The sequence below is a fragment of the Chelonoidis abingdonii genome, chromosome 2 (genome assembly GCF_003597395.2).
Source record: "Chelonoidis abingdonii isolate Lonesome George chromosome 2, CheloAbing_2.0, whole genome shotgun sequence".
NCBI classification, from domain to species: Eukaryota; Metazoa; Chordata; order Testudines; family Testudinidae; genus Chelonoidis; species Chelonoidis abingdonii.
In genome coordinates, this window is record NC_133770.1 from 253,004,416 (window position 1) to 253,027,965 (window position 23,550).

A 23,550-nucleotide genomic window follows, 5' to 3' on the forward strand; every position below is an offset into this window, starting at 1 on the left:
GTGGGGCAATTTGCCCCAGGCCCCACAGGGGCCTCCTATAGTATTGCAACTTTTTTTATGGAAGGGGCCCCTGAAACTGCTTTGCCCCAGGCCCCCTGAATCCTCTGGGCGGCCCTGCCCTGAGCTCCTGGCCCGGGAGGCTAGCCCACAGTCTCAACTCACTGTGCCGCCGGCGCAATGCTCTAGGCGGCGAGCTCTTGCTGAGCAGCGCAGCCGCAGAGTCACGGCCTGACCCGCTGCTTTGTGCTGCTTGATGATGTGGCTGGCTCCAGCCGGGAGGCATGATGGTCTGTCTTGGTGCTCTGGGTGGCGCAGCTGTAGCACTGCCAGCCACCAGTGCTCCAGGCAGTGCGGTAAGGGAGCAGAGAGCGGGGGTGTTGGATAGAGGGCAAGGCAGGTCAGGGTTGTGGATGGGGTCGAGACACTCAGAGTGGCAATGGGGGGGTGAATGGGGGCAAGGGTTTCGGGGCAGGGAGGCGGTCAGGAAGGAGAGGCAGAGTTAGATGGGGGCGCAGGGGTTCTGGGGGCGGTCAGGGAGAAGGGGTGTTTGGATGGGGCAGGGGTCCTGGAGAGGGGGCAGTCAGGAAGGAAAGGGAGTTAGATGGGGCTGCGAGGGGTGGTCAGGGCAGGAGTTCTGGGAGCTGTCAGGGAATGGGAGGGGGTTGGATGGGGTAGGGGTTCCGGGGTCTGTGAGGGGACAGGGAATGGGGGAACGGATAGGGGGCAGGGGCTGGGCCATGCCTGGCTATTTGGAGAGGCATAGTTTCCCCTAACTGGTCCTCCATATAATTTTGAAAACTCGATGTGGCCCAGAGGTCAAAAAGCTTGCCCGCCCCTGAGTTACCACATAATGGTATTTGAGAGATCATAGTTATTTCCTTGTTTTAGGCCAGGTCTACACTACAAAGTTTTGTCAGCATAGCTATGTCGGTTAGAGTGTCGGTTAGAGGGGGAGAGGATCAGAATGCATTCCGTGAGGACTTGTCTGCATTATCCTCAGAATTGATGGGCAGCAATCGATTCAGCGGAGGTCGATTTATCACGTCTAGTAGACGCAATAAATCAACCGCGCAGTGCACTCCCATTGACTCTGGTATTCCACCAGAGTGAGAGAAAAATTCAAGACCTATGATATAGCAGTTTTTTAAAATATTGAAAAATATCAGTGACCAAATATCACTGAGCTATTGTCTGCCAAAATTTAAAAGTAAACTTAAATTAGCAGTCATGCTTCTTTAGAAATTTTAAAGAATCAAGGATTATCCAGTTCCTCTCATCAGTTGTGCTAAGTGTTCCTATTAAACTATAGTTTGAAGGGTTCAAATATCAGAAAACATGGAAACCAAAGTGTTTACGCTAAATAGAAATCTCTTATAAAACTGCAGGGAGAGCAATCTGTTGAAGGCCTGGAAGAAATGACTTTAACATCTAATTTTGAGGAAATCTAATTGCCTCAAAATTAGATGTTAGTCATTTCCACTGTGCTGGATCTATCTTGGATCTGTACAGCTGCACTATAAATAGAGTACTGGGTCCTTTAAACAGCAAAAGAAAAGATCAGCCTGGCATCATTATGGCCAAATATGCTGATTAGGTTTTTCAAGTAAAAGAAGAAACCTGTTTCTTAACACTTCATAATGATATTTAATCATTAAATCTTGAAACCATTGTACGAACATATACCAATTAATCTTCCCAATGTCCCTGAGAGGTAGGTAACTTTATTATCCACATTTCACATTTGGGAAACTGAGGTGGAAGAGGTTACAGGACCAGCTCAGGCCACAGAAGGTGTTCTTGTAAAGAGCTAGGATTCAAATTTTGGAGCCCCGTGCTCAGATAAATGGTAGCTTTTAAGTGCAGGTCTGTTTTGACTGGGACAGTTTGAACTCTTGGTTTTTGTTCCAGACAAGAGCAGTTGTCCCAGGCAATGGAGTTGGAGACTAAGCAGTGCCTTCACAATGATTCACTGCTGTTCTTTTTTTTTTTTTTCTACTAAAGTTGCTGTGCAGAGGGCATCTCTTTTTCCTGTTCTGCTGCATTTAACTGTTCTGTTCCCAGAATTAGGCCACACCATTGTAATGCAAGCAGTGTACCTGTTCTTTGTCGCCAGGAGAGAGCTCTCTAGACGACGTAATAAATGAGGGGCCATAGCTTCATCGCCAAGAGTGTCTCCTGCCCATGAAGCACTCTCCATTTTGTCGTTTAAAATTTTTAACAACATAAATGCAGTATAGACATAGCCTTAGCTGTATAGGAGGGGCAGTAGTGGAGCCTGGAAGGCCGAAGAGGGGAGGCAGACAACAGTTTCAATTGTTCATATGGGAAAGGGATAGTCAGGTAAGAGAGGAGGCAGAACTGGTGTGAGAACCAAAAACTGCTTGGGAGGGAATTGGTTATGCCTTTAGGTACTCTAAAGCATGCTAACGTGTTGAGCATTAACTGGGCCTCAGATCCTGCTGGTGCTCACTAAAGTTTCCCTAATGTGCTTTTAATGTAGTAGTGTTTCAAACAGCACTATTTTAAAACACACCAGCAGGGTGTACATGGACCAATTAATGCAGAGCAAGTTAGTGCACTTTAGAAATCACACTCTCGTAGTGTGCATTGCCCCACCCTGTAAGGGCCCTTTTCTGGGAAACTGAAACAGGGCTATCAAGGAATTATGAGCCTTGAATAGCCCTATCATGTTGGAATAATGAGTGCTTAACTGTTAACAGCCTTCATGGTTGGAGAATGGAAAACCCCAGCAAAAGGAAGAATCAGGAGAAAAAACTGTCAGACTGCTTTACTAGGAGGAGGCCGTTCAATCACAAAAACACAAGACTCAGCTGAAGGAACAGGGCCACAGAAGAGTCTTGCCTTCTCCCTAAAGTCTAGAAAACATGACCCACCAGGGAAGATTTTAAAAATTGGGTTTGTTTAGTCTGGAAAAAAGAAGACTGAGAGGGAACATACCAAAGAGAGAGAAGAATTGTTCTTAACCTCTGAGGATAGGACAAGAAGCAATGGGCTTAAATTGCAGCAAGGGAGGTTTAGGTTGGAGATTAGAAAAAAACTTCCTGTCAGGGAAGTTAAGCACTGGAATAAATTGCCTAGGGAGGTTGTGGAATCTCCATCTATCAGGGCTGAATCCCCACTCTGTCACTCCGAGTGCAGAAGGTAGGGGCCTGCAAGGATTCTAAAATTTAATACTTGCCACTCCAGGCTTGTATTAAACTCCCAAGGTTATTGCTTCTCTCTGGCCTTGGCTTGGTAAATGTTGCCACCACCCAAATGCCAAAAAAAAAAAAGACCCCCAAAAAAACCCTTGGACCCACCCAGGAAGGAACACTTGGGAATTCCTCCCTTTGAGGTACCCTCAAGCTCTCTTCCTCCTCCCCACGCCCCCCCTCCTGGGGAAGAGCTGAGAAAAAAAACAAAGAAATTAGCTGTGGCCACCAGCTAATCAAACAGAATAAGTACAAAGCTCTTTGGACACCAGAAATCCAAATCCTTCTTTAAAAAGGTAAATTTGTTTAAAACAAGAAAATTAATACATCTGGAACTTAGGCTTTTGCTAGTTTTTAAAAGAGCATTTCCAAAAATTAAACACCCCAAATAGCTTTCTTGAAGGTTCAGTTTAAAGGTTAAAGCGAACAAAAGCATCAGGGATTAGCACAAAGGAGATCCACAAGCCACAATAAAAAATGTGATCTGGTTTATTCATCTAAATGTTCCCTATCCAAATGATTCCGTCTGATATGGAAGATAATTTTTCATACCTGGTTCAAACCTTACACAGCATTCTTGCTTATAGCATTGCTGCTCTGTCTGCCCCAGCGAACAACAGACAAAGGGCAAGTTTCTTTCCCATTTTAAAAAGTTCTAGCCTTCCCATTGGCTCTTTTGGTCAGATGTCAACTCCTTTTCTTTTACCTGTAAGCTTGTTAACCCTTTACAGGTAAAGCAAGCAGAGAACAGACACCAAGATGGATTTTACAGCTAACTGGGTGTTCATAAAAGGGAGCTATCCCCTACTTTATTTATTACACCATCATTGGAGATTTTTAAGAGCAGGTTAGACAAATACCTGTCAGGAATGGTCTAGATAATGCTTAGTCCTGCGATGTGTGCAGGGGACTGGACTAGATGACCTCTTGAGGTCCCTTCCAGTCCTATGATTCTACGAAGACTCAGCTGAAGGACCTGGGGCAAAGAAGAGCCTTGCCTTCTCTCTGAAGGACACTGACCAAAACCCAGCCTACTGTCTTGGGAGCTGTGAGGACTCTGAGGGAGGGAATTGCATTTAGGAGTTTGCATTTTTTCCATAGATCTGTAACTCTTCAGCTTTCTGTGTGTGCGCTCACACACGTACACATACAAATTTTTAAGAAGATCCTTTGCAAAGCCTTTGTTTTTCTTACTTTAACTGTTAGGTGGTATAAATGGGAGTACCCAGGAGAATGGAGATCTGGGAAGAGTATGCGTAGGCTTCTGAAAGAATTTGGTGGTTCGGCAGATAGCTGAGGGTAGTTTGACTGCAGGGTCCAATTTCCCAAGGAGTTGGGCCAGATGGGAATGCTAGAGAGGGCAGAACTAGAAACACTGGACACTGCTCTCATTCAGTTGGTTTGGAAGCACATGGGATCCAAAATTTGGGGCAGAAATCAGCAGACTCGTGACTGTCCAAGTGGGGATTCAGCCAGGGCTGTAACAAATGTATTACCAAAGCTAAGCTACAGTTTACACTTGATCTGAGCTCACAGAGAACTAAAAATAAAACATTGTAACAGTGAAGAGTAGGAGCTGGAACTGTAGTTCAAGAACCAGATGGTGATGAACTGCTTGCACATAACTTCTTGCCAGTGGGCCTCCTTCAGGTTCAAGGAAAGACTCTAGATGCTTCAGAGAATATCCAAGAAACTTTACAGTAGGCACTTAAGGGATAATATGCTCCCAACTAAAGTTTTCTTTCTCCTAACCCTTGTAGTTAGAGGTTGGCTTTAGCCCAGGATTTTATATAAATGTCCAATTCCTTTTTAAATCCTGTGAAGTTCTTGGCTTCAGTATCCTGTTGCAGTGAGGTGCATAGTACATATGCATTGTGTGGGGGGTATGGGAATTAATTTCAGCTCTGAATTTCCCAATTTTACATATCATTAAGTTTTAATTAGTTTTTGTATTATGTGACAGTGAAGACCTTCATATGCGTGTTTTGCAGCTTAATTAGTTAATGTTTAAGTGCTTTAAGAACTCAGGGTGAAAGGTGTGCCAGAAGTATCTTATTGAATTGATATGGTTTTCTGGTGCTATTTCCAGTTTCTTAATTTGGTATCCAAATGGTTTGAGAGGCCTCACTCATTCATTGTATATACAAATTTTTATGTGTGTTAATGATTGGGATGAAGTTTCTTATTTAAACGAAGCTAGAAGTTTGTTACGCTGGCATATGTCCATATATTATAACTTGTCCAGGTAGCACTTAAAGCTCCAAATCTTGCTCTTGAGAGGCTCATACTGTGCTTCCTGATGCTTTTAGGTTGCACCTGTTAATTTTTGAAGTATGTATCTATGTATATATATTTAATATTTAGTTCTTCTGCATATTTCCAGATTAGCCGATGGCAGCACAATGTGTAACAAAGGTGGAGCTGACCATCTCCTGCAACAATCTCCTGGATAAAGATGTTGGTTCAAAGTCAGACCCCCTGTGTGTACTTCTCCATAATACAAGTGGGCAGCAGTGGTATGAGGTAGAGTATGACACTTTTCCTAGAATATTCTTAAAGTACAGTCTGCCTAAATATTTCTAACGATGAAAATAGTGAGGTACTAGAGTTACTTTCAGTAGTTATTATGACTTACCAATTCTACTAGATACTTCAGGCCAGAGAGAGAGAGTGTGTATCAATCACAGACGTAACCTGCTATGGAGCTGCACCATGCAAGTATAAGTTATATCGCTCAGGTGTGAATTAGCCAACCCCTGAGCAACAGAAGTTACACCTACCTAAGCACTGGTGTGGACAGCACTATGTCAGCAGAAGAGCTTTTCCCACCAACATAGCTACGACTGTTTGGGGGGACTGAAGTAATTAAGTCGATGGGAGAGCTCTCTCCTGTCAGCATACAGTGTCTGCACTGACAGAGCAGCTGCATTGATGCAGCTGTGCTGCTGTAAGCTCTGTGGTGTACCCATAGCTTAAGTATAATTTCCTAGGGTGCCTGCTCTCTGCAGAGAGTGGACGGGCAGGCAGAAAGCCTTCTGGTGTACTGGAGGAGCTAATACAGAAGCAGCAACTGCTCTGTCTTCTAATGGAGTAGTTTGTGCTTGCTCCCAAAACTGCCAGTGCTGCCCTTTCTGATGATTTGATGTCTTCCTATTCTCTCATTGTTTCTTCTTCTCCAATGTGGTGATTTCATCAGAACTTGTCAAGGTTTTTTCCCCACTTTGAACTTTAGAGTACAAGAAGTGGGGACCTGCATGAACATTTCTAAGCTTAATTACTAGCTTAAATCTGGTATGCTGCCACCAGCCAGAATTTAGTGTCTGGCACACTTTGTGTTCCCCCCAAAACCTTCCCTGGGGAACACAGATCCTAACTCCTTGGATCTTAAAACAAGGAGGAGTTAACCATCCCCTCTCCTTTCCCCCCACCAATCCCTGGTGAGTTTAGACCTAATCCCTTGGATCTTAAAACAAGGAAAAATCAATCGGGTTCTTAAAAAGAAAGCTTTTAATTAAAGAAAAAAAGGTAAAAATTATCTCTGTAAAATCAGAATGGAAAATGCTTTACAGGGTACTCATTCATATAGACTAACGGGACCCCCCCACCCGCATCCTTAGATTCAAAGATACAGCAAACAGAGGTAAAAATCCTTCCAGCAAAAAGACACATTTACAAGTTGAGAAAACAAACATAAGAGTAATCCGCCTTGCCTGGCTACTACTTACAATTTTGAAACATGAAAGACTGATTCAGAAAGATTGGGAAAGCCTGGGTCTATGTCTGGTCCCTCTTAGCCCCAAGAGTGAACAACGTACAAAACAAAAAGCACAAAGATTTCCCTCCATCAAGATTTGAAAGTATCTTGTCCCCCTATTGGTCCTCTGGTCCGGTGTCAGCCAGGTTTACTGAGCTTCTTAACCCTTTACAGGTGAAAGAGACATTAACCCTTAACCATCTGTTTATGACAGGACTACTAGATTTTTCAGATGTTATTTCTGAGGTCATCTCTCCCAGCCTTCACTTTGGACAAAATGTTACATTTTATTTATGAAATGTCCAGAGGTGACTGCATTTCATTGATGGGAGAACTGATCCTTACATTTGCCTTGTCTATCACACCTGGATTTTTTTAAAATTTAGTCTGTAAAGTGCTTTGTTCTAGGATGAAATGAGTTCAGAAGTGTATATTATTATACTTGCACCTAGCAGGGCTCTTGGAAGCCTAGCATAAGAGGTGAATCAGTTTGGCCACCTGCATAGATGATGAACATCTTGGTAATGTGACTTTTCTATCTGCAGGTTGATCGCACAGAAAGGGTTAAGAATTCCTTGAACCCGAAGTTCGCCAAGAGGTTCCTAATTGATTACTACTTTGAACTGGTTCAGAAGTTTAAATTTGGGATTTATGACATTGACAACAAAACCATTGATCTAAGCGATGATGACTTCCTGGGAGAATTTGAATGCACTCTGGGACAAGTGAGTTCAAACAGTGCCGAAGCTTGTACTACAGGGGATATGTTTGTGATTGGTTATTCCCAGCCTCCCAGGGTGCCACCTGTACAGGGGTACCACTGAGCCCGCCTGTTCCACCAGCCTAGGCTTCCTTACACTGTCCTGCTGAGCCAGGCCTTAATGCCGCCTCTGGTGCACACACACACACAGGTAGGGACACACCCAGCTGCAGAAAGACACAAGTACTGAAATCAACAGTGCATGGGAAGGCTTCAGCTAAGGAATGACCCAGCACTAAAGTGCATGCCTCCTCTGGAGTCTAAACCCAAAATTGTATTGTCTTGCGCTGAACAGAGAACTGTACAGCGTAAGCTCCTGAAATTTGCTTCCCCCCTCAGTATGGAGGAAGATATGCACAGCTTTTTGCCCCCTCAGTTATGAATTCTACAAACTAATTTTAGAGAACAAAAACAAGTGTATTAACTACAAAAGATTATAAGTGTTAGCAAACCGATCAAAGCAGATTACTGAGCAAATAAAACAAACTCACAAACTAAGCTTAATACACTAAAGAAACTGGTTACAAGTAATAATTTCTCACCCTAAATGTTGCTTTAGGCAGATTGCAGAGGTCCTCAAAGGCAAGCTGCTCTTGCTTGCAGCTTAAAACTTGAGGTATTTCTTTCACAGGACAAACACCTTTTCCAGCCTGGAGTCAGTCCTTCTGTTCCCCTCCCCACCCCCATCCCTCCCACCTTTGTCCTTGTTTCTTAAAACTAGTCTACACTGGCAGTGCTAAAACATTGCCACAGCAGCGCTTTAACGGGCCTCGTGTGGTCGCGGCGGAGCGCTGGGAGAGAGCTCTCCCAGCACTCTTAAAAAAACAAACAAGACAAGCAAAACAGATCTCCGTGAGGTGTGTAGCTACCAGTGCTGGGACCACTGTCTACAATGGTGCTTTACAGCGCTGAAACTTGCTGCACTCGGGTGTGTTTTCACACCCCTGAGCGAGAAAGTTGCAGTGCTGTAAATTGCCAGTGTAGACAAGCCATTTGATGTTTCCAGTCATTGTCCTGGGTGTGGGTTCAGTAAAGAACAACCCCTGATTATGTCCCTCCCTTACCTTAAATAGGTTTTACATAAGGCAGGGATCCTTTGTTTTCCAGCTTGGTTCCTCCCCTCAAGTGGGAAAAAATAGTCCAGTACCAAGTTACATGATCACATGACCCTGCAGTGTCAAAGCAGCCATAAGTCAAAGGCCTTTGTAGCATCCCAGGAAGGTGGAAGATGAGCATCTTCAAAGACCCATTGTTCTCCCTAATGGTCCATTGACTTGTCTGCAGCTAGCTAGCCAGCCAGACTGACTGCATTCTGTCTGGTGGTCATTCCCCAGGTGCTGGAAACACTTTTTTTTGTAGTACAGATGTATAGTCAGTATTCCTAACGTTAAATACAAAAATAATATCTGCATACAAATAGGATAATTGCATTCACCAAATCATAACCTTTCTAATATCTTACATGCCTATCTTGCACAAAACATAGTTATGCTATAATATTATAACAATATTTCAATGAAGAATATGAGGTGTAGTGTCACAATGTATTACCCACTTTGATTTCTACTAAAACTATGTAATAGTAAGCTTACGTTAAGCTGTGCCTCTTTTATACATATTGACCTATAACCATGCTCATATGAGGGGTTAACACTCTTAAGTGAAGACTAAGAATCTCTGCTAATTTGTCAACACTTAAAATGCTGCAGTTACTTACTTATGTGACTAGAGGAGCTCTCCCGTTTTGGGGAGGTGGATTACCTAATCAGAGGCAGTAGTTAAGTCAACGGGTGAATTCTCCCATCGACCTAGCACTGTTTACACTGGGGGTTAGGTCAGATAACCGCATTGCTCAAGTGTATGGATTTTTCACTAATTTCCTAGTGTAGATCAGGCATAAGAGTCTATGCAAGTTTGTTTTTGTCTCAGTTCAGCACATAAGATCATTCTGTGAGCAATCGTCTTGAAGGTTTGTCTAATGTATGCTAGTCGCTGTAGAATATGAGAGAATATTCTCTCTCTATCACAAGGAGGTGAGATCTTTTATCGGACCAACTTCTGTTGGTGAGAGAGACCAGATTTTGAGCTCTTCTTCAGGTCTGGGAAATGTACTCAGAGCATCACAGCTAAATACAAGGTGGTACAGATTGTTTAGCATGAGTAGTTAACACACGTTTCAAGGAACCATTCAAGTGACCTATTTACACTTCTCTAGTCATGGTTGGGGGTGGGGGGGAAGAGTTTAAATGGGTCATAGATTGTTCTAAGAAGCCATAAATCCAGGATCGCTGTTCAGTCCATGATTTTTAGTATGTAGCAAAGCGGTGAAATTAAGCTCTCAGACCCAACTTTAGAAGGTTTTGTTCAGATTTCCCTTGAGAATAAGGACTGAGAGGTCAGGTATAGAGTGATTTGCTTTGTGAAAAGCATTCACCTGAAGATAAGGTACTTTTTTTGTGTTTTTATCACTTTTCTGCATGAGTTGATTCAAAAGCATAGCAATTCTCTGGTTTTACCCACATAGTTGTTGTTGGGGCATTTAGTGTATTTGAGGAAGTGTACAATTCGTGTTGTGATAGGCATGTGAAGGACCCATGAATCTTAACACCCTCCACAACACATGGTCTCGATAATGCTAGCAGTGGAGATATGTCTTCAGCTTTTGCATCTGTTGTTGTGGCAGGGTCTGGTGCCACTTTCAGTTGGCGTGTCCTGGTATGTGAGAAGCTTGTTTTTGATAATGACCTTGGAGGATGGGGGGGAGGAGGGGGGATTGTTTGAAGGCCAGAAATAGGGGTTCAGAAAAGATTTCCTTTTGAGTATGGTTCCCATTGAGTATGTGTTGTGATTCTGATAACCCGTATTGGTACCAATGTGGGGTGATAGGTGGAAAGTAGGGGTGTGTGGTCAGAGAAGGTTTTATTTCTGTATTGAAGCAGGTTCTGCTGTTGAGTTATTTGAGTGGGCCATTCCATAGTGATCTAATTCTCTGATGGAGTGTCTTTGTTTGGTGAAGGCAGTTTTAAGTGTGTTTTATTCCAGACGTTCTCCTGTGAGCATATTCTGTGGTATCTAAGTGCCTGGCTGTAGAAAACAGATTTCTTGGTATGTTTGGGGTAGTTACTGGACCTCTGAAGGTAGGTGTGGTGATCCATGGGTTTTTTTATATTGTTGTCTGTAAGATTCCATTGTCGAACCTGGACACCAAGATCAGCAAGCTAATGCTAGTGTGGGCATGTTTCAGAGAGATGTTTATGTATTGGTGGTAGTTGCTGAAGGTGTGGTGAAAACCTGAGCTAGTTTAGGTGTCTGTCCAGAGGATGAAAATATCATTTATGTATCTCATTGGTTTCATGCTTGTGTTTGTCCGGAAATTCTTCAAGGCGCCCATGAAAAAGGTTGGCATATTTAGAAGCCATCCTAGTACCATGGCTGTAATTATGCAGATTTCTGTGTAGAGGTGGACTAGGAATAAATGAGAAATTTTAGTTAGTCGCTGCCATCCAGAATATCCAAATGCTTGTAGAGTCCAAACTGCTGTTGCCATAAATCCTATAGTAGCTATAAATCAATACCTTAAAGCATTGTATGTTTTCTGAAACTTTTATCAGTGTTACAGCAGCCTGATACCCTTCCTTTCTCCCAGATCAAAAACAGGATCATGTGGCATGATTGCAAACATCAGTAAATTATATGAATTGCAAATTTTGAAGAGGTTTTTTTAATGAGATCAGATTCCAGTGCATCTGAGCTAACGTAGCAGATCCGATTCTGCGATTAAAGGGAGGGCAATAATTTCAAGTATTTTTAGAAAAACTCAAATATCTTATCTACCTGCAGCAAGAACTCTTTTTCTGCACTTGCTAACTTGCGTAGATAACGGGCATCTAATTGGAGAGTAAAACTATGGAATTAAAAGTCACCAGCTTTTCTACTCTAGCTTCTGCTAGAAGTAAAATTTAGGGATTCAGAGATGGGGAAACTAACAGCTCATTGCTGAAAGTTATTTATGAAGGTTCTTGTTGCTGTCATTACTGTTTTGTTTCAGTGAGAGACAAAGAAAAGTAAATTGTCTTCCTGTTAATGTTACTCAATGCAGTTTGTTCTGTGTTTGAGATAAAATTATGAAAGGAATCTTTGAAAGAAGTTTGGTCTCTCTGGTTTTCCTCACATCCTTTTAAAAGATCTGTCTCCCCCCACCCCCCCAAAAAAAAAAAAAAAAAAGGGAACTGAGTTCTAGCAGAAGCTCAACTTCAAATTCTGAATGTAGGTAAAATAACAAAATGAAACATAAACATACTGTGTATCTTTTAGGCTGGCATATAAAACAAAAATGTATGCTTAAATTATTTGCCCTATCTATAAATCCAAATGCAATGTGTCAAGAACTAAGGGATAGCCCAATCTCTCAGTTTCAGGCATCCTCCCTGCCAGATGTAGATGTAGATATGGAGAGGGAGGTATAGGTGTATCATGTCAGATATGAGCAATCTTTAGCAGTTATTCAGGAAAAGTCCTTATTCTACTGTTGAAATTATTGATAGATGAAAGATTTCTTGTTTATCTTAACTTGGTTTTTTACTTCTGCCATTAGTCAAAGTTGCATATAGGTTCATATCTTTAAATATTATCCAAACACATTGAAGGCTATAAGAAATAAAAGTAATACTGGAGTTCTCATGGTAGAATAGTTTTCTAAAATGGAACATGAAACACCACCTGGTTTGTTTTTTTTTAATGCGAAAAACTGTTTGTCAAGAGCTATTACTACAATTTAACTTTTGTTTTGACAGATAGTCTCCAGCAAGACCCTGACAAGACCATTAATGTTGAAAAATGGTAAACCTGCAGGGAAAGGAAGCATTACGGTAGGACACTTGGCTTTCTCCTTCTAGCATATAGCCCATAAGTTGTTTCTCTTTCTGAGTTAAATGTATTCTATCACATTATAGTAATGGGAATATTTCTTTCACAGCTGGCTGTTTGCATCTTTCAATTTACAAAACAGTACTTCTGTGTTTAATCTAATTTTATCAAAATCAAATAGTTCTTCAGAGGCTCAAATAATGGCTTAATCAGTTTCAAATAAACTCAAGTGGTGAACTTTTTTTAACAACAAAAATCAAATTGTTTTTTTCAATTTCTTATCCCTCAAGTCTTGAGCAAATGTGGACTCATTAATTTTTTTTATTTTCTTCCCAAATTACTTTACTTTCATCTCAAACTGCATCCTACATAAACAGTATTAGGATAGAAGTCTAACGAAGTGTCATGATGCCAGTGTGCTAACTAGATAAATGGCTAATATTTTGTGGTAACCACAGTAGGCATGTCAGAGCTTTACAAATAATTAAGGCTGTCTGTGTCCTGAGCAATATATAATCTTTTTGGCAGAGAACAGCAAGGGGTTACGCCAAAAGGGTAACTAGATAATGGAATTGAGACACAAGCGTTAATATTCCTGATCTTTACTGTTTTTCCTGAAATAATAGGTCTATTTAAAGTTATCCATCTTTAGCGCTACTTTGCAGTTTTATTATTGCTTTAGCTGTTAGGTTGATGAGCAAACACTTATACAATTATGGGGTTGTCAAGCAGTGAGTGGTAGAACTGTAGATTTGGCAACCAATAAGAATATAAGCAACAACCATGCTGGCATTGAAGGGTATTTCTTGGTGCAAGAGCTATTGACTGGATGGAGAGCACATTAATATCTTTATTTTTGGTGTCAGTTTTGCAGCATCAGTAGGGACTGTACTATGGTGGCTAGAGATATTTGGTTAATATAAACTCTAAGGCCAGAAGGGAATCTCATGATCGTTTAGTCTGACACCTTGTACTTCACAGGTCACATAACCTCACTCGGCCTGTCCTGTGCTGAGTTACTGAAATTCTCAAATCTTGAATTAAAGATTTCAAGTTACAGAGAATCTGCCATTTACTGTAGTTCAAACTAGCAAGTTACCCATATCCCATGCTGCAGAGGAAGGCAACCCCCCCTAGGAGCTCTGCTAATCTGACCTAGGGGAAAATTCCTTCTTGACCCCAAATATGGTGGTCTGTTAGACCTTGAGCATATGGACGAGCCCCACCAGCCAGACACCTAGGAAAGAATTTTCTGTAGTTACTCGGAGTCCTCCCTGTCTAGTCCCGTCTCCAGCCATTGGGGATATTTGCTAATAGCAGCTGCAGATTTGCTATGCGCCATTGTGGGCAGTCTCATTATACTGTCCCCTCCATAAACTTATTAAGCTCAGTCTTGAAACAAGTTTTTTTCCCTCATTACTCCCCTTGGAAGGCTGTTCCAGAACTTCACTCCTCTGATGGTTAAAACCTTCATCTAATTTCAAGCCTAACATTATTGATGGCCAGTTTATATCCATTTGTTCTTGTACTGGCTTTGGCCCTTTACTTCTCTCCTTCCCTGGTGTTTATCCATCTGATGTATTTCTAGAAAGCAGTCATCTCCCTCAGCTTTCATTTGGTTAAGCTAAACAAGCCAAGGTCCTTAAATCTCCTCTTGTAAGGTAGTTTCTCTATTCCTCTGATCATCCTAGTAGCTCTTCTTTGCATTAATCTTTTTTAAACATGGAAGAGGACAATTTCACATAGTATTCCAGTTGAGATTTCACAGTGCCTTGTATAATGGTAATACTTTCCTGTCTCTACTAAAAATACCTTGGCTGACGCATCCTAGGATTGCGTTAGTCTTTTTCACTGCCACATCACACTGGTGGCTCAGTCGTTCTGTAATTAACCAATACACCCAGGTCATTCTCCTTCTCTGTTGCGTCCAACTGATATGTCTCCAGCTTATAGTAAAAATTCATGTATTTAAGGACTAACAACAAGAGCTTTCACTTTGCACTATTACATTTAATCCCATTTCTATTACTCCTGTTTTCAAGGTCCTCCAAGTCATCTTATATGATGTTCTGGTCCTCCTCTATATGAGTAATACCTCCCAACATTGTAATTTCATTATCACACTTCTGCTTTTTTGTGCCAAGGTCGTTAATTAAAATGTTAAATTAGATTGACCACAAGACAGATCCCCGAGGAACTTCACCAGTTATCTCCTTCCAGCCTGACATTTTGCTCTTCAGTATGACTCATTGTAGTCTCCTCTTTAACAAAGTCTTTACCCACATTTTGATTCTCGTATTAATCCCCATCTTCTCCATTTTAATTTCCCATGTGGAACTGTATCAGATGCCTTACTAAAATCCAGGTAGATTAGATCTACTGCATTTCCTTTGTCTAGAAAATGAGTTATCGTCTCAAAGGAAAAAAGGCAGGTTGGTCTGGCACAATCTACTTTTTATAAAACCATGTTGTATTTTTATCCCAATTATTGTTTACCTCTGTCCTTAACTACTTTCTCGTTCAAATTTTTTTCCAAGACCTTGCATACTACAGATGTCAAACTAACAGGCCTGTAGTTTCCTGGATCACTTGGTTGTCATGGCTTATGGCAAGTTGTATCTTTGATTCCCTTACTCAGTCTCTCTGTGGGCACCCAAATCCAAGTGACAGGTGTGTACTTCTTTCATGCTTGAATCCTGCAACTCACACCACTTTTAGGCCGGGTCTCCAATTCACAGCACCCATGTTCATCAACTGTATCCTAGGCAGGTCCACTTGGGTTTTGGCTCCTGCTTTGACTTCTCTCCAGGAAGTGACAGAACACCTTGTTGAAAACAAAGTGTGATTTTATTTATATGGACACAACAAAGGGAGAGGGAAAAAATTCAAACAGAAGATTATATGCATAAAGATCTTACCTACACTTTAGCCTTTCCTTGCAATTTAGGTAACCCCCATCCCAGTAATCCCCCCAGCATTGGAAAGTGCAGCCTTCACTCCTCTGTCTGACCGTTCAGTTACTGTGGTTCCCTCCCCTCACCCCCAAGTTCAGTGGTAGTCTTTTATCCATTTCAAAGGCCCTGTGTTTGCTGTGAAGCAACACAACCTGGTTGCTTCACAGCAAACCTCGTTCGGCTTATGCTTCTTCCCAGGTGGGACAGAGGCAAACTTCCAGCAATGGATTCAGTGTACTGTCCATCTGAGGGCCAGCATTTGGCACTGTCTGCAGCCATTATCTGGGTTCCTGCAGACCAAAGCTAAGGGCACGTCTGCAGTTATAGTGCTGCAGTAGTGCAATTGCACCCTTCACCACTATAGCACTGATTGGAGCATTCCTGCATAGGTACTCCGCCTCCCCGAGAGGCAGTAGCTGTGTTGACGGGAGAAGCCTTCTTGTCGATACAGTGCTGTCTACAATGGGGAGATAGGTCAATATAACTACATCGTTCAGGGATATGGAGCGAAGTAGTTTATACCAACATAAGTTTGTAGAGTAGACCAGTGCTAACAAAGACTGATTTAGCTTTACGTTTTAGCCAGCATCAAAATAACCACCAAACTCACTGGGAGAAAGAAAGATGAAGCATAAAATTAATGCAGATCTCTTATTCTTCACAGTGGTGATGGATGTTAGTAAAACGGATAGACAGATTTGGCAACGCAATTCTATTGGAAATGCTCCATTGAGATCAGCAGTTAACAGGCAGAGTCTGTTAATTAAGTATTTTGGGATACTGCCAAGCAGGAAATTAAACATTACTCAGTGACACAAGGATCATATCTTCATGTGTCCTGTACACTGTCTTCAAGCTACAGTGTTAGTGCCCTAGTTTGCACCACCTCTATTCTATACAGTGAAAATGTAGAAATCTGGTCTACTTTACTCAGCTAAAATTGGTGACTTTCCAATTTGTGTATTAAAGTGACTTCTTTTGTAGCCAAAGAGCACGAGCTTTGGCAAACTTGCAGGGATCAGTTCCCATATATAAGATTTTTTTTTAAGCCAAGATCCATGCACGATTTCTAGCTGCTATTATAGTACTTTCATCAATGATGTCCATAAGTTCGTAATGATATTGTTGTCCAGAAGACTAGATACAAATGGCATTCTTTTTACTAGCCGCATGTTCTTCGTGTACCAGAATTGATCGAGTACGTAATGGAACAAAGTATGCTGCATCTGAGGATGATACCTCCCACAGACTATTTGCTATTTATGAAGTTGAGACCGACATACAAACTCTGACTTCAGTCTGTGATCTGCCTATAGAGTTAAAGACCCCACCAAGCACCCCTTTCTTGCCCTTGAAAATGTCAGGACAGCAGTAAAATTCCTCTTAGAATGCTGACTGCCTTTTAGCTATAACCGCAGTTGAGCATAAGGGAAACTACAGGCTGGTTTTCAAGTGTGCTGCACCACAGTTTTTTTTAAACTATGAAAACAGTTTAGAAGCTTGGTCTAAAATTGAACTTGTACTGCATAAAGACAGATCTCACCATCAAGTGGATGTGAGAGAAGCTCTAAAAATGTGCCTCTGCACAGTTAATTCATCTAGCAAGCTCTTCTGTCTCACTGAACGGGAACATTTGATGTTGGAACCTGTAGGTTCTATACCTGGTTCTAGCACTGAGTCTGTGGCATTTAGCAAATTAAATAATTCAAAATTTTTGGTGCCCATTTTCAGAGGCATTGAACACTCTGAGCATCTGACTTCAGATGCATTATTTGAATGCCTCTGAGAATCAAGACTTGTATGTCTCAACTTGTGCCATCCAAAATTAGTGGCCACTGTTGAAAATGTGAATCTTAACATCTGTACCTTGGGTTGGTTATTTGTAAAATTAGACTATTTACCAACTAACACAGGAGTTGTGTGACTTGCCTGATGCTTTCAAAACACTTCCGAGTTATGTCCTACCTTTTCATCCAAGGAGCTCCAACTACTTCTATTTTTAAATAAATATTTCACATCTACCCTTTCTAGGTATGTTGTGAATAATACTAGTGAAGTATATAGTATCTGAACACAGAATAAATGTTTTTGTTTCTTTTATCTACCCAGATTACAGCAGAAGAAGTAAAGGATAATAGAGTGGTCTTATTTGAAATAGAAGCAAGGAAACTAGATAATAAGGTACTTAATTGCTGTATTTATAATAGCAAAGCATTAAATTAATGATGCGCTTATAAATAAGTAATGACGGGGATTGATTCATTCTGGGATTCTTTGCTGGAGAAATTTAAGTCTACTAAGATACTACTTACAGTAGAACACAAACATTTGTGAATTAACATATATACTTGTTCAAGGGGGGTAGCTCAGTGGTTTGAGCATTGGCCTGCTAAATCCAGGGTTGTGAGTTCAATCCTTGAGGGGCCACTTAAGGATCTGGAGCAAAATCTGTACTTAGTCCTTCTAGTGAAGGCAAGGGGCTGAACTCAGTGACCTTTCAGGGTCCCTTCCAGTTCTATGAGATAAGTATATCTCCATATATTAAATTAGCTCATTTGTTTGTAAGCCACTCCACCCCCCAAGATGGTTAAGTAAAAATTGTATGACCCTTTCATAAGCCAACCCTATATTTCAGAGGTTGGCAAACTTTGGCTCCTGGCCTGTTAGGGTAAGCCGATAGTGGGCCTGAACGTTTTGTTTACCTTGAGGATTCACAGGCATGGAGCCCCTCAGTTCCTAGTGTCTGTGGTTCGCCGTTCCCAGCCAACGGGAGCTGCGGGAAGTGGCTGGGAACAGCAGACGCCACAGGGATCAAAGGGGCTCCATGCCTGCAGACTCTCCAGGTAAACAAAACAACAACATATTAAATATTCAATTCAATGATTCCGTAGAGGCTAAAATCATCAAAGTTTGGTATATACCCATTCTATAAGCTGACCCCTGCTCTTTGATGCGTCACCCTTTTACCAACAATATTCAGCTTATGAAAGAGTATATAAGTACATTGAAGTTTTTAGAATGAATCTTGACCTGTTTCTAAAGTAAGACAGGTATATTGCCCAAAATATTCTTTGAACAAGACTTAACTCTGTCCATATAAATTACTCACAGATTTGTATCTTCAGTATGAATGCTTTTCCATTAAATTACAATAGCAGTCACACTAATTTTAAGTTTACTTACTAAAATAAATAACTGTAAAAAGTACACTTTCAGACAGCACTATAAAGTATATGTTAGAGTGGACAAATCCATTATAATAAAGAAGCCACTTCAGGGCTGGTGTTAGAATCTCTAGACACTTTAATTGCTCTGTGAAATTCTAAAATAGATGTTAAAAATAGGTGTGGTAGGGAAGAAATGCTTCTATTTTACATTTTTATAATGCTCTAATTAGGCAGCTTTGAATTCAGGTCCTGCCCTTCATACACCTAGTAGCCCCACTGTCCTGAGATGGAACTGTCTGGCAGTATTTACAGAGCCCAAAATCTCACCTTACACTTAAAAATACTTCTAGTCTACTCATAGCTATGCACTTCTTTGGCTTGTTAATATAAACAATCCTGTTTTTAAAAAGCAATAATGAGAATGATACCTGAAAAATAATTTGTATTCTTCATCAGAAAGGTGTAATAGTTTTTAGGAAAGTCTTTTGTTTACCTTCCATTTATGTGACTATGTATATCAATTAGTGTTTTGATAACATTCATGCCATGTGTTAACTTGCCTATTTTTTAAATTCAGGATTTTTTTGGAAAGTCAGACCCTTTTTTGGAATTCCACAAGCAGACCTCGGAAGGAAACTGGGTGATGGTTCACAGAACTGAGGTAGGGGAGGTTGTTACAAAAAATTAGTTTTATTGAGTTAATCTGATTTTAAATGCATAACATAGCACTAAAGATACAGCACCTTCAGAGCAGGAGAGGTGATCTTGTGGTTAAGGCACCGTACTGGGGCTCAGGAGACATGAGTTTTCCCAGCTCTGTTAGTCTTTTTTCTGTGTGACCTTGAAAGTCATTAAATGTCTCTGGCACTCAAATGTGGATAATACTACTTTTTTTCTTACTCTTGTCCATTTAGATTGTAAACCCTTTGGGCAGGGATTGTTTAAATGTATGTAATGTCTAGCATAATGGTCTAGTTTTGGTAGGAACATCTAGATGTTGTTATAATATTAATATTGGAGAATGCCAACTTTAGCTAGGTCTGATATTTACTACTTAAAATAAGTGTGTAACTTATTACTGAACGCTTATAGAAGAACCAAAGGCCCTAATCAGTTTTTAAATAATGAACAAATTTAGAAGAAGGCACAGTCCCTTGTAGCACTAAGATTTTTTTTTCTTGATAGACATGAGGAGGTTATAAAGTGGTCTTTGCTGACTTATACTATACTTTTCCCCCACACACACCCATCGAATCTCTGGAAAAAATAATTCTGGAAATGGTGGTTCAGTAAAAACATTTGGAGTGAAATGTAACTTCTGGAAATGATGATTTTACCCCCAGTGTCTTGCTCCCACTGGTAAGATGCGGGGGTACATAGGAAAATGCTGCACATGCTTTGGGTCTTCATATGCAGAGGTACTGGAATGTTACATCCTCTCCAGTTTGGAATTTAAATGGTATGATAGATTAAATTTCCCTTTTGGAAAATTTTGACCTAGCAGTGAGCAGCAGCATCCAACTTCCTCCACGGTGTTGGGGTTAAACAAAATTTTCTTCTGTTATGAAGATCCAGCCATTAGGGCTCTTGTTATATCCTTGTCATGTGTACATTTTTTTTTTTTTTTTTTTTTTTTTTTTNTTTTTTTTCTCTTTTTCAATGTGATTGCCTCTGGTCAACACTTTTCATATTTGTAATAGTTATGGAATAAAAACAGGGCAACACTGATAGTCCCTCTGTATCTTGCCTTGTTAACAATACTATTTTATCAAATCTTTTTGGCAGGTTATAAAAAACAACTTGAATCCTGTCTGGAAGCCCTTTAAAATATCCCTCAATTCTCTGTGTTACAGTGATATGGATAAAACAATTAAGGTAATATTTAAATAGATACATTAAAGACAAATGCAATGTATCAAAGAAACAGTTGGCAAAGATAGTGAATATTCATTTAACTGGTTTATCCTCTTAGTTTTAAGCTAAATTCAAAATAAAAGTTTTTATTATAAGTAACAGAAAACGGGAATGATAATGATGACCTGATAGTTCGTGTTACAGTATCTCCTAAATTTTTTTGTCAAATTGACTTCCAGAGTTAGGGAACATTAACCTAGAATAAATGTGTATTTCCCTCTTCAATTTTTCATTTTTTTAAGAGTAAACATGCTCAATTCTTTCAACCTTTCCTCATGGGCCATATTTTCTAAATATCTTGCTCTTTTTGTTGCTGTCCTCTGGACTCTATCCAGTTTCTCCACATCTTACTTAAAGTGCAGTGCTCAAAAACTGGGCACAGTACTGCAGCTGAGGCCTCGCTAGTACTGAACCAGTTACCTCCCAGATCTACATATGACATTCCTCCTAATGTATCTCAGAATGACATTTGCCTTTTTCATGACAGCATCACATTGTTGACTTGTATTGAATTTGTGATCCTCTGCATCACCCCCAAATCCTTTTCAGTGCTAGAACCACTTAGCCAGTTTTCTCCATTTTGTATTTGTGCATGTGATTTTTTTCCCTCCTAAGCATAATACTTGGCTTTGTTGAATTTCATCTTGTTGATTTCAGCTTCAACTGAAGCTGCCAAATCCAGGGTGGTAAACCAATTCATTGATCCTCAGTGTCTACAGCAATGGTTAAATCACGTTAAATCCTTGAATGGATAGTCTCATTAGGAAGTAAAGTGGCCTTATTGTGAAGGAAGGCATTTTAAATTCACACTTTCATTTAGTTCAGTTCAACTGCCACTTTGAATGCATGTCTACCCAGGGACACTCAGGAAAGTTAAAAGTATAGTATGGCATTCACAAAATCAAAATAGAATTCATAAATTGACACAGACATATTCCCCAATCTGTCACAGCAGTTTGTACATTTAGACAAAATCCTACCAAATAAAGATACACCATAGCACTTATTCCTATCCTGGGGAGAGGATGCAAGAGAGAATAAATCACATGCGACAGACATTAGTTTCATTGCTTAATGCACAACTGGAACATACAGTACTTAGCTAGTATGAGTATAAACCTGCACAGAATAAAACAGTGATAAAGCAGAATATCTTTATTACTTATCTTTATAAGTAAGCCCAGAATCTGACAACCTGGTGAGGGAGTGGGGGGAGAAAGAGCTAGTGACAGCTCTTCTCCCCATGTCATGGATGCATTTTTCATTTCCATTTAATGGTCCCACTAAAACTGTAGTTCTTCGACCAAATAAATCCTTTAAGTTAGGGTTGTTTTCAGCTCAGCACGGTCCAAAATGTAATCTTATCACCCAATAGAATACACTGTATAAGTGGATAATAAAACCTGCTGTGAAGTTTCTGATCTCGGTTACATAGGTGTATATTCAGAGCAGCTGGGTTTCCATGGAGTTGCTCCAGGTTTACAAAAATAAAACAGGATAGATTCTAATCTCTGCAGCATTTTATTTTGAAATTGTAGTTTATGGATTTAAAATTACTTTCAGATGAGTCAATAAAATTGTGGTAATGTTGTTTTGAAGAAGAATTAAACAATGCTTTAACACTTTTATACACACAGTGGCATGCATAACAGGCTATCTTATTATAGTAAGTAAAAATGACTTTTTTTAGCTTTCCTCAGTATGAATGCCTCTTCACACACTGAGACGCTCACTTTGTGTATTCAGCAGTAATACACAAACCAACTTGATACACTATCTCTTTAATTTATTTCTAAATTGTGTGTGTGTGTGTGTGTTGCAGTGAGTCAGTGATATCTTTCTGTACCACAAATGTGAGCCTCTCTCATTTGGACCTAGCATGCCTGAATTCATCAGCTCTGAGGAGGGAAGAGGGAAACATGGATAATGTTTATGTTGCTACAGGGAGTCACCAAGATTGTTGCATGAGCAATCAACCTTCTGATTTCAAAAGAAACATCGGGCTAGATGTATTTAATATATCAAACTCCCAGAAATGTTTTCTATCTTTAAATAAAAAAGACAATTATTATAACCCTGGAACAAGCTGCTATTACCATTGAGTGAAAAGATAACTTCAGTATTAGGAATTCCATCAATTGCTTGAGTAGGTGAACGTCTGATTGGCTCAACATCAGAGAGTCTAAAGAATCTGCATCACATCTGCCTGTATATGAAATTTGTTTCTCCATCTGTGATACTGTTGTTGCCTGTATGCAGTATGAATTGGTGTTCAATGCATGTGCATGTATTATGTATTTTATTACAGTGGTAGCCAAAATGTATGTAGGAGCTATGCCAACAGAAGGCGGCACGGTCTTTGCACTGTAGAGCTTGCAATCTAAAAGGCAGTAATGTAGAAATATGAAATGTGTTATGCAGGCATTTGTTTTCTCTCAGAAGCCCAAGATTTTATTAGGTAGTTAATTTTTTTTTTTCTTTTTTTGTTCGGTCAGAAATGAAATGGTAAAGAAAACATATCTTTAATGCTTTTTGTCTTAATGGGGAATGGTAAAGAACGGCATGGAGAACAGCAGTATGGCTTAGATTGAATCTGTTTTGGAAAATTATTGTCCAGGGTCTGTATGTTTATCCTGAACAATATAAAAGTGCTTCAATGGAAATTTTGGAACTAGAAAGCTGTTATTTTAGTAAATTGTCTTACCTGTAATCAGAGCAAAAAATCATTCATAGACAGAGGTCGTTAGTGCAATGTCAGTTTAAATATACAAACTTAATTCAGAATTATAATTAGGACATTCTGGAGAACATTCATAGCCTGTTCATTTTATTACTTTTTTTTTATGCATGTAAGCAGGTTCTTCACAAAAGTTTAAAATAACAGTGGAAAAATAGAGCTGGGCTAAATAAACTGACAGTCTGC

At 40.2% G+C, this 23,550-nt stretch overlaps 1 protein-coding gene across 4 annotated transcripts in view; it reads left to right on the forward strand.

Annotated features, from left to right (window-relative positions):
• CPNE3 (copine 3) overlaps nt 1-23,550 on the forward strand; it is an 87,478-nt gene that overhangs the window by 34,518 nt on the left and 29,410 nt on the right. For 3 of the 4 annotated variants that reach the window (XM_032786288.2, XM_075063090.1, XM_032786312.2), the window contains exons 2-7: nt 5,596-5,735; nt 7,512-7,691; nt 12,520-12,594; nt 17,656-17,727; nt 19,291-19,374; nt 20,499-20,588. In XM_032786288.2, coding sequence (XP_032642179.1) covers nt 5,604-5,735; nt 7,512-7,691; nt 12,520-12,594; nt 17,656-17,727; nt 19,291-19,374; nt 20,499-20,588 — 633 coding nt within the window. In that variant the 5' untranslated portion in view covers nt 5,596-5,603. Of the gene's footprint in view, nt 1-4,785; nt 4,913-5,595; nt 5,736-7,511; nt 7,692-12,519; nt 12,595-17,655; nt 17,728-19,290; nt 19,375-20,498; nt 20,589-23,550 lie in introns of all 4 variants that reach the window. The other variant, XM_032786296.2, reaches the window with a different exon arrangement.